The sequence below is a fragment of the Oryx dammah genome, unplaced genomic scaffold, assembly GCF_014754425.2.
Source record: "Oryx dammah isolate SB20612 unplaced genomic scaffold, SCBI_Odam_1.1 HiC_scaffold_21, whole genome shotgun sequence".
Classification (NCBI taxonomy): Eukaryota; Metazoa; Chordata; class Mammalia; order Artiodactyla; family Bovidae; genus Oryx; species Oryx dammah.
Genome location: NW_024070205.1, coordinates 25,603,209 through 25,618,012, shown reverse-complemented (window position 1 = coordinate 25,618,012; position 14,804 = coordinate 25,603,209). Strand labels below are relative to the sequence as shown.

Here is a 14,804-nt window from a genome sequence, read left to right as displayed (position 1 = left end):
GGAGACCCGGGTTTGATTCCTGGGTTGGGAAGATCCCCTGGAGAAGGAAATGGCAACCTACTCCAGTTTTCTTGCCTGGAGAATTCCATGGACAGAGGAACTGGGCAGGCTACAGTCCATGGGATTGCATAGTCGGATATGTCTATGCGACTAACTTCCACTTTTCACAACTAAGGGTTCTTACTTGAAAACATTTAGCTCTGTGGTTTATTAATATAGAAGAGGGCTGCTCTCACCATATAAAACTGACTGCATTCTGCCTATGACATGTGCATCTTTCTAAATAAACTTACTTTCACTTAAAAAAAAAAATACGTGTATGAAACTTTTTCTCCCCTACCAGTCGTTTTAAAAGGTATATTTTAAATAGCATAGATTAAAAAAAACATGGAGTAACACAACTAACTAACCATTAAAATGGTGACATGCCTTTCATTCAATTTTTTCATCTTTGCATGTTTTTCACATACTTATAATGGGCTATTTATAAACTTCTGGATTTGTTTACCATTAACATTATAACAAAGATATTTTTAAAATATCTAACAGTCTTTATTATAAAATACTTCAAAGTATTGTCTAATATAATTCCTGTGCATCTATCACTGAGATTTAACAAAAATATTTCACTAACATTTTTAAAAAGAAATTTAATGCTATTTAATAGCTGAAGAGGTTATCTCTCCTGACATAACTGCAATTTTATTGGCCATGTAACTACTCAGTGTTCTGAGTAGATGTATATTAACTTCTTTAACCATCCTCTTATTTTATCCTTTATAAATAATTTAGTAAATTAACACTTTTGAGTTTGTAACTTTTTTGAAAGTTTGGATTATTCCTTTAAAATAAATTCCTGGAAATAGTAACTTTGGTAAAGGACATGAATATTTTGAGGTTCGGGGACTTCCCAGTGGTCCAGTGGTTAAGACTCCTCTTCTGCTGCAGGGAACTAAGATCCTGCATGTGAAAGTAATAGAACACTGTAAATCAACTATATTTCAATTTAAAAATGGAAAAATTTGAGGCTTCACTGACAAGTTAGTTCCTCCAAAATGGGTAATCCATTTTACAAACCATCAGCAATGAATGACAATATATGTTTCTTTATATAGTTTAACAGACAATATTTGTCATGTTACTGTTTTAGATGTATATTTATTATTGGGGCCCATTCTATCCCATCAATTAGATGAAATTCCTCTCTGTGAACTCTAAATTCATATTTCTTTATTAATTTAATATGGTTATTGATTTTCTTGTCACTTTTAATAAGTTCTCTATTTCCATCATCCAATACAGTAGCCCTTAGCTATGTAAGGCTATTAAAAACTTTAAGTAATATAAAAATTTTAGTTTATCAGTCACACAAGATATATGTCAAGTGTTTAACAGCCAAGTATGGCTGCTGCTGCTGCTAAGTCGCTTCAGTCGTGTCCGACTCTGTGCGACCCCATAGAGGGCAGCCCACCAGGCTCCCCTGTCCCTAGGATTCGTGATCACCATATTGGACAATGCATGTATATAGATTTTCATTATCACAGGAAGTTCTATTGCTCTATATAGTAACAAGATATCACACTGCAAACTTCATTTACCAGTTTGTTGCATGAAAGTTTAGGACATTAAATTCAAATTAATGCTCACAATGTGAGCAAATTATTACAGAGTATACATTTAGGTATATAGTCCAGTTCAGATAAGAAGGTTAATAACCTCCTACTAGAGTTTTCACTAAAGTCAGTCAAGTTTCTCTTCAGAAGTAGAAAGGAACTCCCCTAAAAGATCATGATTAAGGTTATAATCAGTCCATTACACAATTTCACACCTAGGAGTGGCAGGTAAAGTTTTGGTAAAGGCATCTACTGCTACTGCTGCTGCTAAGTCACTTCAGTAGTGTCCGACTCTGTGTGACCCCAGAGACAGCAGGCCACCAGGCTCCCCCGTCCCTGGGATTCTCCAGGCAAGAATACTGGAGTGGGTTGTCATTTCCTTCTCCAATGCATGAAAGTGAAAAGTGAAAGTGATGTCGCTTAGTCATGTCCGATTCTTAGTGACCCCATGGACTGCAGCCCACCAGGCTCCTCCATCCCTGGGATTTTCCAGGCAAGAGTACTGAAGTGGGTTGCCAGTGCCTTCTCCACAGGACAGAAGAAATAATATATAATGTAAATTATGCATCACATAGTTATAAAACACATTTCCCAATTCTTTGACATCAACCTACTACTCATTTCAAGAATCTTATCTTTAGAAATAGCAACAACAACAAAAAGGGTGAAGTGGGGTGGAGACAATAGCCTGGGAAGAGGTTTGAGTGGTTAAGAGCTGGATTCTTGAGTCAGAACGTCCAAGTTCCAATCCAGCTCTGTCACTTATTACCAATATGACCCTGGAGAAATATACTTAACCTGCCTCTGTTTCTGTATAAAAGGAATATTACAGGGCTGTTGAGAAGATTAAATAAATTATTTAAAACTACCAGACAGGGAGTTCCCTGGTGGTCCAGTGGTTGAGACTTGGCACTTTCACTACCATGACCAGGGTTTAATCCCTGGTCAGGGAACCAAGATCCCATAAGCCATGTGGTATAGCCAAAAAGTAAAACATTCTAAGCAAAGTATTAACACATTAAAATTAAAAATAATAACAATTAAAACTACCAGACACACAGTAAGTGCTCAGTAAGTGTTAAATATTTTTTATTTAGGCTACTTTTACATACTGACATTTCTTTAAATTAAATATAGGGTGGACTCTCACATACAGTCTCATTTTACGGTTATAAGGATTTAAGATAAAAGAGCAAAAATTAAGAAAAATAGTAGAAATTTTAAAAAAATCATTGAACATAATATATACAAATGGCACTTAAAGACTTTATACAGCTCTTTCACAAATTTCATGTTGAATTACAACAAAACCAGCTTAAATATTTACTCTATAGCTTTAAGAGAATTAAATATAGCTTTTAGAGCCAGAAATTTTAGGGGTCTGACCTAAAATTCATGTGTACTTAAGTGATCTTTTCATCATAACAAACAATTAAAAGTAGACATAAACTGAAAATCTGATCAAATTTGGAATGGTTGGTAACTTATTATGTGAAATTTTCCTGGCTGAGAGTCATAAGAAACCTCAGTGTACACATCTGTCAGGCTATTAAATAGGTGCTCCAGGAAGAAGATAAAAGCATTTAGAAAATGAGTTTAACGAATATAGTGATCAAAACTCAGAGAAAAATAAAAGGGAGCGAGGCAATGAGAAAATAGACAGGAGACTCTCAATGGGATGGAAAGCAGCACTGGATAAAATGTAAAACATTAATTAAATCAATTCTTATATAAGCAATGTCAACTACACCTCAATTTAAAAACCTTTATATGAACAAACTGGCATTATGATGTGACTAGTTATGACATGACACTCAGCTAGAGAATATAATTTACAAGAGCCTGATATATAGTATTCATTTTAATACATATTTGTTAAATAAATGAATTACCAAATTCCACGATTAGTCCAAGAAGTAAAGAACAAAAAAAGAGTCTACCTTGTCAATAATGGACTGCATATGAGATTTGTGAGATTGGTCCCCATACAGCAAAGAGGACCACTGGTCTGGTGCAATTCGTAAGCCTGCTTCCATAGCAATCTGCACTATCTGGGAGTCATGTTCTCGCCGCAGAGCTTCATAGGTTCTAAATTCTTCTTTCAGCTGCATCAAAGAAGAGTCTTCATCACGTTTGGTGACCTAAAAAGACATATGTAATCTCATAATGAGTCAAGTAAGAAATAAACTGTGTTTATATATTATAAGACCACCTAGAGACATGAAAATACTTTGAAAAGAAGAAAATTCTCATACAACTATTCTGAAAAACACTGTGCCTTTTTAGTTTGAGTGTCAGATGAGGGGATGCAATGGCCTCCTTATACCTTGTTATCAATTAACAATTTTTTAGACAGGCTCCCCTGGCCCATGAAGTACTTGTTTTATGTTGTGCAAAATGAACAATAAGAGACACATAATGGACACCAGTGTTTGAAGTGTGCTGATTCAATCTGGCATACAAAGGACTATGTTCTGCGTTACTGCATATACTAAAATCAAAATGCAAATGAAGCTCCAGTGCTGTATATGTGGAATTACGTCAGGAGCAAATAGCCACATAAAATGCACTCCTGCTTTAATAACTCTCTCTTTAGATCAATTCTGTTTGTAGTCTTGATGGAAAACTGACATGGCATTATAGTGTCTTCAAATAAAAAAATCTATATGCCTTGATTTGATCTTTGCTGTTCAATATCTACTATAAAAAATTCAATGCAACAAGATTTAACTTTAATAGGACACCATCTCCCTGGAGAAAGGAATGGCAATGCACTCCAGTATTCTTGCCTGGAGAATCCCATAGACAGAGGAGTCTGGTGGGCTATTGTACACAGGGTTGCAAAGTCAGACATAGCTAAGTGACTACATTCTTGTTCTTTTTTTTTTTAAGATTTTTTTTTTCTTCTTTTCTTGACAAGGACTATTTTTAAAGTCTTTGTAGAATTTGTTACAATATTGCTTCTGTTTTATGTTTTGGTTTTTTGGCCAGGAGGCCTGTGGGATCTTATCTTCCTGACCAGGGATCCATCCCGCACCCCCTGTATTAGAAGAAGTCTTAACCACTGGACCATCATCTACATTCTTTAAAAGAAAATCTGCTAAAATTTTATGAAAAGATACAGGCAACTTTATTAAACTCAAGTTTTACTACTTAAGTTTGGGGAAAGAAAGTTCCCTTTTAAGTTGAAATTTACCATACCTTGAAGCAGGAGGCTCTATAAAGGAGCTGGACAACATGCCCAATGCTAGTTTTAGAGGCTTGAGGAAACCGTGGTTCCAATCTTTGCACCACAAAGAGAACCAATACTTTTCTAGACAAAGCAGAACCATCTTCTAAGGCCAGGAGAACCAGCTTTAGGGCTTCCTCCTGCATTGCTAGGAAAAGTTGGAAAAAAAAAAAAAAACACAAAATTTATCATGTACGGGTATTAGATAAATCCATTTCTTAGAAGGGCAATATTTAATAATTTCTACAGGTACCACTTAATTAATGGGCAACAAAACAACAACCAATATTCACAGCTACACTTTTTGAACCATATAGGGGCAGTTTTGTATTACATTCCATATATTTTATTTAAGAAAGCAAGTTAATACAGTTAAGGAAAACCTCTATCAAGATCAATAAACTTTTGCATTAAGAGAAAAGTTTTAAATGTACTGAAAAACTGACTTGGAATTACCCATGCCATGATTATGGGAAACCAAGTGAGACATTACTTGATAACAATCGAATACTTCAAAGAACTGGCCTTTTTATATCACCTATAGTGCCTATACTATACTTTAAATATCAAATTTTAATTATATACCTGGTCCGAGGAACTGGCAGCCTCTAGCTCTGACTGCTGCCCAAAGATTAGAAGAGAGTTGCTGAGGATTCTGGTGTTGGAGAATGAGCTCTGTAACTGTTCGTTCACCTAAAGATCGAGCTGCTCTCATGGCACGAATCCTGCCTTCTTCTTCCACTAGTTGGCAGTGGACCAGCGTCACTAGCTTCCTCTGCATTGGGCGACTCAGAACACTCTGAGTAGTACTATTCAGACCCACTCCTTTAAAATAGAAGAAAGAGTTATTTCTAGGTTTCCAATGCACTTTTGGAGTCCAGAAAAACTTCCTCTAATGGGCTGATGGACTTATAGGTATACGGAATAGTTCTGGGTTCTATCAGGATATTTAAAATAAATAATACAAATCACACAAATGAAGCCTAGTTTGTAGTTTAAAAGTATACAGAGCTGTTAACCACATGCAAATGGAATACTATGACATTAAATATATCACTATTCATTTAAATCATAATTTTAAAAGTCTAGTCAATATTAATAATTAAAAATTCAAATCTTAGAAATTTTTATGGTCACAAAAGCATCTTTGATGAACATGTGCTTAATTAGCATGAATAATTTCATCCGATTTACCTCTAGCACTGCTGAGTGGTTTCAGGTACAGTGCTAATTCTTCTACACATTTCTTGGCTTCCTCATAATGCTTTGTATCTTCAACCCCACTACACAAAGTAATGGGCTGCTGCTCAGGAACCTAGAGGTCAAAGAAAGGGTGTTTGAGTGCTCACTAATTAATTATGATCAAATGCTTTGTTGAGTATATTTTATGCACTCCTATCACTGACTCGATGAATGTGAATCTGAGTGAACTCCGGGAGTTGGTGATGGACAGGGAGGCCTGGCGTGCTGTGATTCATGGGGTTGCAAAGAATCGGACATGACTGAGCGACTGAACTGTACTCTCCCTGGTGGCTCAGGTGGTAAAGAAGCAGCCTATAGTGCGGTTCACCCAGGAGTGGTAGTGTAGTGCGGGAGACCCAGGTTCAATCTCTGGGTTGGGAAGATCCCCTGAGAAATGGCAACCCACTTCAGGATATATTGCCTGGAGAACCCAATGGACAAAGGAGCCTGGTGAGATACAGTCCAGGGGGTCGCAAAGAGTTGGACACAAGTGAGCGACTAACACTTTCATTTGCACTCTATCACTGTCACTATCAAAACTCCCATTAAATTAACTGAATTTTTTCAAAAGATCTTTTCCATACATACATACAAAATTATAGCATTTAAAAAATTTTATTTCTGTAACAGCTTTATTGAGACATAATTTGCATAACATATAATTGACCCATTTAAGGTATATATTCAATGACTTTAAGTATATTCACAGTTATACAACATCAAAATTTTAGAACATTTTCATGGCCCCTTAAAAGAACCCCATAGTCACACCTGCCATATTTCCCCTCAAACCTCCTCCAGCTGCATGAAGAAACTAATCTATTTTCTGTCTCTCTGGATTTGCCTATTTACAACATTTCATATAAACAGAATCATGTAATAACTTCCAAAGCAGCTGTATGATCTTGCATTCCCATCAGTAATAAATGAAGGGTCTCTGTTGCTTTATATCCTCACCAGTATTTTGCATTGTGTTTTGAATTTTAGCTATTTTAATTCATGTATAGTGGTATCTCATTGCTGTTTCTAAAGGTATCTCATTGCACAATTTCTAAAGGTTATATTTTGTTTATACTTGCTATAAAATGTTGGCTATCTTTCCCTTATTGTAAAATAAATCTCTGCAGCTTATTTATTTTATACATAGTAGTTATACCTCTGACTGTCATTTTAATTTGCCAATTCTTTAATGACAAACAATGCTGAGCAAGTTTTTATTTGCTCATTTGCCATCTGCATATCTTTGGTGAGGTGTTCAGATCTCTATCCGTTTAAAAATGATGTTCTTTTTATAATGGAGTTGAAAGAGTTCTTTATATGTTCTAGATACATGTTTCTTCTCAGATACATGTTTTACAATTATTTTCTTCCATTCTGTGAGCTGTTCTCTTACTCTCTTGACAGTGTTGTTTGAAGCACTACACTCCTGGTTTCGTTTTTGTTTTTTGGCTGCAGCTATTGAGATCTCAGTTCCCTGATGAGGAACTGAACCTGGGCCCTCAGCAATGGAAGTGCAGAGTCCCAGCCACTGGAGGTCCAGGGAAGTCCAATAAGTTTTTCTTTTGAATAAGCTGTTCTAGAATTACTCTCTTTATCTCCAGCATACATAGTATCAACCTTTCTTACTTTTTATCCACTTATAGGAAGACTGATCCAGTAAACATTAGTGGTACTAATATTAATGTAAGTACTAATGTCCAAGTTCTAGTATATTTATTCAGAAAATAATTCAGAGTAAACATATGACACTTCAGACACACTATGCAAATCAGTGAGGGATTGTTTAAGTGAATCACATCTATCTCTGAAAAGCCTGCTTTCCTTGGCTTTGTGAAACCTTCTGAAGATACTACTCATCTCTAACTTGAGAATACTGACACAAAGCTTTCAGAGTAACACCTTCAGAATCACTAATTTTTATATTTTATGTATTTAAGGAGCATTTGCTCCTACTCTAGACAAAAGGTTCCAAAGGCAGTGTTCTACAGTTTTCATTACTTTCTGTATCTTTTATTTCAGTTAGTAGCTACTAAGTAAAATTGTCTGAAGCAGCTTCATTTTCCTTATTAAGTAAAATGCAATTGTTTAGCAAATAATATCTTCCTCAATATTAACAAGTCCTTGTGACTTACCTCTAAGGTTTCTCTAGTGATCTGAGAGCTAAGGCTGTTGAGAAAATCTGACCACCAGAATGAATGTTACTGTGCAATGAGAAACACTGCACTACCACAACAGAACCAAAGGTGCTGAAATAAAGGATCTAAACAGTACTGAACAGAATTTTATCCATTTAAATAGAAGGAAATATTTACGCAATCTTAATCAGTTTCTCTCAGAAGGAAAATACACATATACAGACATTTAAAAATGTAATAGGTTACCCAACTAACCTGAGCACCCACTAGCTGCAACAATGCTGAGTTCACTGGGAGGAGTTCAATGTCTGTATTGATAGTGGTCTGGTCAAATGGGCAAGCCTTGCGGTGGAGTTTGTTCAGGCACATCTTGCAGACAGTATGGCCACAACCCAAACTGATGGGCTTTCTAATTGTTTCATCAAAAGTCTGAGTGCAAATTGGGCAGGAGAGGAAATCCGTCCACTGTGGAGCTTGTACAGGCATTGTTCTGGAGTTACAATTTACTCACACACACACAAAATCTAAAGCAAAGATTCCACTGGAATCAAAATCTTTGAAAAAAGTTTTTTTTTTTTTTAAATATCTTCTGTAAATACAGTCAGCACATAGTGTGAAATATAACCTGAAAAACAAAGAAAGAAAATGACTGTCTTCCTTTACTGTACATTCTCACCCCACTACCTATAACATTTTATACCACATTTATATCAACACAGTCCACCTTTTTTGCATTTTGACAAAATCAGAGCCATAATAAAACAACTAGTCTCATCCCTTCATTTTAGAGATGGAGAGTAGACCTCAGAAAAAGGAAGTAATTTGCTGTAGGTGACAATAACAAAGCTGGATCCAAGATTTAAGTCTCTCAATTTATCTAAGTTTATGATTGTTTTATATTTTAAAATTAGACTTAAGATAGCTAAGACTACTCTGATCTGCACACAATCTGTACATCTGTGAAAATTCATGAAGCTCTACACTTAACAATGTATACATTTCAGTTTATGTTATACCTTAATAAAGAGTTTTTTAAAAACTGGCTTAAAGTAAAAACTACCCTAAAATATTTTTATCATCAAATTCAGCTTGGGTAATGAGATTAAAAAGTGACTGTGGGGTTTTTAATGTTTATCTTAAGAGTTTTTTTTTTTTTTAATTGGTAAAGATCTTTAACCCTGTTATGGCTTATATTTGCTGCTATAGTATATTGTGTTATAACATAGTTAAAATGATTTACTTCAAAAGATTTTTTAAATTAGCAAGTTTAAGAATGATAGAACAATACAGTTAACCAGAACATATATACATACAGTCAAATTTTACTATCTATCCACTACCTTTTGGTAGGGGGTAAAAATCAAATTACAAAACTTATCACCTGTGTCTAACAGAAATTTTCTTTACATATAAAATCTAATCTGAAATTTCTTTCACATATCTTAAACAATACCTGCTATACTTAAACTGTAGTTTCTAAAAACGAGAACTAATGACCAGAACAATAAAGTAACACAGTATTACATGTACTTAAAAGATTTGATTATGCTCCCTAGAGACTGCTTATGGAAGGAAAGAAAAACTCACCTAAGGTGTAATTAATTAGAAAGGTAAATTATCTACACATTTTATTTTCCAAGCATTACATTTAATTTAGGTTTTACTGAAGTAATTCAACCTTAAATGTAAGCCCATTATTGAGAGAACTATTTCCATTAGTATGCTAAAAATTTTTATCCAGTCATTCAACAAAATTTTACTAAGCACTACTAGTACTATGATCCAGACTCTGAATTATTAGGGAAACAAAAACTCTGTAGTATCTATCTGCCTTGTAAGTAACCTGAGCTTTGTCTGGATTTTTCTGCTATCAAATAAATGGATAATGGGGGAAAAATGTAAGAACCTAGACAGTTAACAAGTTAATTTCATATGTAGATCTAAAATTAAAGTTATCTGTGTATATATTCAAATGGCCCATGCAATAACAGGATGAGTAAAGAAAATGCCCACATTTTTATTTCTATAATTAATTATAAATATTTTAAATAAAATATACCCACAAATAGAATGAGTAGCTACAGGCATGTTTACATTAAATCTTTATTACTTAATAAAAAAAGACCATCATCCGAAGTGCTAAAAAGAAAATGAAGTATCTAATTACTCAATTGTAGAGTCAAATGCTACAATTTGCATGGGGTGGTAGAATTCTCCAAAATAAAGGAGAAAAGTGCTTAAAAGACCTAATATTTAGAATAAGAACTGGTTATTAGTCAGAAATGTTTGCTGAAGTTGATTAAGTATCATCCAATCTTTTCTATAAATTAGAATGCAGCTTAAATTAATGCCTTAAAAGAATCTGATCTTAAGTTAAACCTTCACAGAGTAAATGGTTCCTTCCTTTTTACTAGTATGGCTGTGTAGAGAACTTAACATTTGTTAATTAATCATAAAACAAAGTTAAAACAGGGCACTTTATTCCCTTAACACTATAAAACTATAGAAACCCCAAAGAGCACAAAACATAAATGCTTTATTGCACAATCACTATAATTTTTACTATTTATACGTTATTGCCACATACTATAAATGCACTAAATGCTTTACATAGAACAAAATGATAAAAAGTAGGTAACTACTGTTATCCCATTTTACAGATATAGTTGACCCTTAAACATCATAGGTTTGAATACCAAGGGTCCACTTGTACGTAGAATATTTTTTTCAATAGTGAATACTGCTTCCCTAGTGGCCCAAATGGTAAAGAATCTGCCTGCAATGTGGGAGACCTGGGTTCAATCCCTGAGTTGAGAAAATCCCTTGGAGGAAGGCACGGCAACCCCCTCCAGTATTCTTGCCTGGAGAATCCCATAAACAGAGGAGCCTGGCAGACTACAGTCCATGGGGTCGCAAAGAGTTGGACACAACTGAGTGACTAAGCACAGCACAGCACACAACCTGCAATGGCCTGAATCCTTGGGTGCAAATAAGGAGGAACCATACATATGGAGAGCTAACTGTAAATTAAACATAGATTTTCAACTGATTGGAGGGTCAATGGAGTTCAACTGTCAACTCCATGAGAAATGGAGGTTTAGCAAGGCTGAATAAGCTAAAAACAAAAAGAGCTGCAATAATAACCCAGATGTTATTGTTTAGTTGCTAAATTGTGTTCTGCTCTTTTGCAACCCCATGGATTGTAGCCCGCCAGACTCTTCTGTCCATGGGATTCCCCAGGCAAGAATACTGGAGTGGGTTGCCATTCCCTTCTCCAGGGGATCTTCCCAACCCAGGGATTGAACCCAGGTCTCCTGTACTGCAGGCAGATTCTTTGCTGTTTGAGCCACCAGGAAAGCCCAATATGCGTTGTGCATACATTTTATAACAGGTAAAGAAAAGCATAATCACATTCTGAGACTAAATTCAATATAATACAATTGGGGAGCTTGAAAAAAAAAAATCAAAGCTACAGGGAAGCCAGAAACAAAACAAAAAATAAAACAGAGCAAGACAAAAAGATATGAGGTGAGACTAAAGAATTAGAAGGAACCAAAAACTATAGGATCTTTTAACTCATAACCAGTAGCTCATAGTAAAGAATCCACCTAAAAAGCAAGAGATTTTCCCGGGTCAGGAAGATCCCCTAGAGAAAGAAATGGGAACCCACTCCACTATTCTTGCCTGGGAAATCCCATGTACAGAGGAGCCTTGGCAGGCTATGGTCCATGGAGTCAAAAAAGAGACAAACGTGACTTTGCGACTAAACTACAACAGTGGTATCAAACTTTTAAAATACTGTTTTCTCCTTGTCTCTCAAACCCATCTTTTTGATCAAAAGAATGCTTTTATTTTTAGTGAAGAGCTGGGTGCTGATTCTGAATGATAATTCTATATCAAAGTGGTATAATTTTAAGGCACTGAAGAGCCAGGAAATGATCCACTTCATTGTTTTTTAAATCAAGGTATGCCTATACTATCAAAACATGCAGAATAATCAAAAAGAGAATTAAGCCTGTAGAAATGTTAAGTTAAAGCAAAATTTTCAGACCAATACATAAGATGTCATTTGTGTTGGGGGCGGGGGGGCGGAATCCTACAGTCTTGGTATCAATGAATATAAATGGATAGAAGAAAAAGATACAGAAAATATCTAATGAACTTAACAGCAGTTACACAGTTGGGCAACTTACAAAATGTATACAATCACAATTTACTTATGTAAGTACAAAAAAACTGAAATAATGAAAACAAGAGAAGATAGACCACATTTAGAACACAAAGAATTACTATAAAACTATTAAAAACATTTTCTTTAATAAACTGATCTTCTTTTACTATACATATTTGGATGGTCAAATCATCAAAATTACTTATTAGTAATAAATAATAAACCTTTATTAAATTCACTAAAAACCCTTTAAGAACTTCTCTATAATTTATATTTCAAAGAACTAGTATAATTTATTACTTTTATAATAAAATATATCATTTCCATCTGTATTAACCTAGTAAAATGAAGTATATAATTGCTAACCTCTCACACATTCCAGTTAAGTAGTTCTTAAAGGCATAACAAAGTTGATAGAATTATCATTCAGAATCAGCACCCAGCTCTTCACTAAAAATAAAAGCATTCTTTTGATCAAAAAGATGGGTTTGAGAGACGAGAAAACAGTATTTTAAAAGTTTGACTTTGGATAGAAAATTTAATGAATAAGAATAGTAAGTCACTCTTTGACGATTCTATTTCAATCAACAAAATCATAAACCAAAGCTTTTTTAAAGACTCAAACTGTCATTAAGTTGTAGTAGATACAAGAAGAATTTCCACTTCCTCATTCTTTAAACATCATTCTCCAAAGTCATCTTTAAAAATATTGTTCAAGCTTCTCAAAGACAGTTCTTTACACCACCTTCAACTACAAAACACATCTAAACCACAAAGGACATATGACTATGCAAATATAATAAACATTCTTTCAATCAAGAGTAAACATGAGACACTAATCCTAACAAGCATGAGGAGGCTGAGAAGACAAAGGAGCTGTAACTGGACAAAGAAACAGGAATTAAGTGACTTTGTTGGAATTCTAGATGTGTCCAAAGAGATTACTGCAACAGGTGACCACCTGGAATAAAAATGAAAAAAAAATAAAAAAGTATCAGGAAGACAGTGCCACACCCCACCTATGGCGACTGTGCTGGTGTTTTGGTCTCACCACTCCAATGAAATAAATGGCTCTTTTCAACATCACCAAGATCAAGCTCTGAGCTTTTGGAGTGGGAGCACTGACTCCAAGACCCTAGACTACCAGAGAACTGGAGTATCAAATAGTGAGAACTCCCACAAAGGAAACAGTAAGTATTCCTTGTGAGGAAAACACAAGTATTAAGTAATATATTAGATGAGATGGATCTCATTGATATCTTCAGGACATTCCATCCAAATACAGAAGAATACACCTTCTTCTCAAGTGCACATGGAACAGTCAATTTAAGAAAACTGAAATCATTATCAAGCATCTTTTCTTACACAACACTATGAGACTAGATATCAATTACAAGAAAAAAACTGTAAAAAACACAAACACATTGAGATTAAACAATATACTTCTAAATAACCAACAGGTTACTGAAGAAATCAAAAGGGAAATAAAAAAATTTCTAGAAATAAATGACAATGAAAACACAACTCAAAACCTCTGGGATGCAGCAAAAGCAGTTCTAAGAGGGAAGTTTATAGCAATACAATCCTACTTCAAGAAACAAGAAAAACATCAAATAGGCAACCTAACTTTACATCTAAAGCAACTGGAAAAGAAAAAGAAGAAGAAGAACAACAACAACAACAACAAATTAGCAGAAGGAAATAAATCATAAAGATCAGAGCAGAAATAAATGAAAAAGAAATGAAAGAAACAACAGTAAAGATTAATAAAACTAAAAGTTGGTTCTTTGAGAAGATAAACAAAATTGATAACCCTTTAGCCAGACTCATCAAGAAAGAGAGAAGAATCAAATCAACAGAATTAGAAATGAAAAAGGAGAGGTTACAACAAACAATGCAGAAATACAAAGGATTATAAGAGACTATTATGAACAACTATAAACAATAAAATGAATAACCTGTAAGAAATGGACAGATTCTTAGAAAACTTTAATCTTCTAAGACTGAACCAGGAAGCAGCAGAAATTATGAACAACCCAATTACAAGCACTGAAATTGAAGCTGTGATAAAAAATCTCTCAAAAGACAAAAGCCTAGGACCAGATGGCTTCACAGGAGAATTCTATCAAACAATTAGAGAAGAGCTAATGCCTATCCTTCTAAAACTCTTTCAAAACATTGCAAAGGGAGGAACACTTCCAATCTCATTCTACAAGGTCACCATCACTCTGATACCAAAACCAGACAAAGACAACACAAAAAAAAGAAAACTATAGGCCAATTACCACTGATGAACATAGATGCAAAAATTCTCAATAAAATTTTAGCAAATAGAATTCAACAACACATCAAAAACCTCATACACCATGATCAAGTTGGGTTTATTCCAGGGATGCAAGAATTCTTCAACATAT

General features: G+C 34.6%; 1 protein-coding gene across 3 annotated transcripts in view; it reads right to left on the bottom strand.

Moving 5' to 3' along the window:
- RC3H1 (ring finger and CCCH-type domains 1) overlaps positions 1-14,804 on the bottom strand; it is a 70,958-nt gene that overhangs the window by 28,674 nt on the left and 27,480 nt on the right. For 2 of the 3 annotated variants that reach the window (XM_040263941.1, XM_040263943.1), the window contains exons 1-5: positions 8,475-11,030; positions 6,037-6,157; positions 5,428-5,667; positions 4,815-4,990; positions 3,554-3,754 (exon numbers count right to left, since the gene is read on the bottom strand). In XM_040263941.1, the coding sequence (XP_040119875.1) occupies positions 3,554-3,754; positions 4,815-4,990; positions 5,428-5,667; positions 6,037-6,157; positions 8,475-8,705 (969 nt within the window). In that variant the 5' untranslated portion in view covers positions 8,706-11,030. Of the gene's footprint in view, positions 1-3,553; positions 3,755-4,814; positions 4,991-5,427; positions 5,668-6,036; positions 6,158-8,474; positions 11,031-14,804 lie in introns of those variants that run through there. The other variant, XM_040263942.1, reaches the window with a different exon arrangement.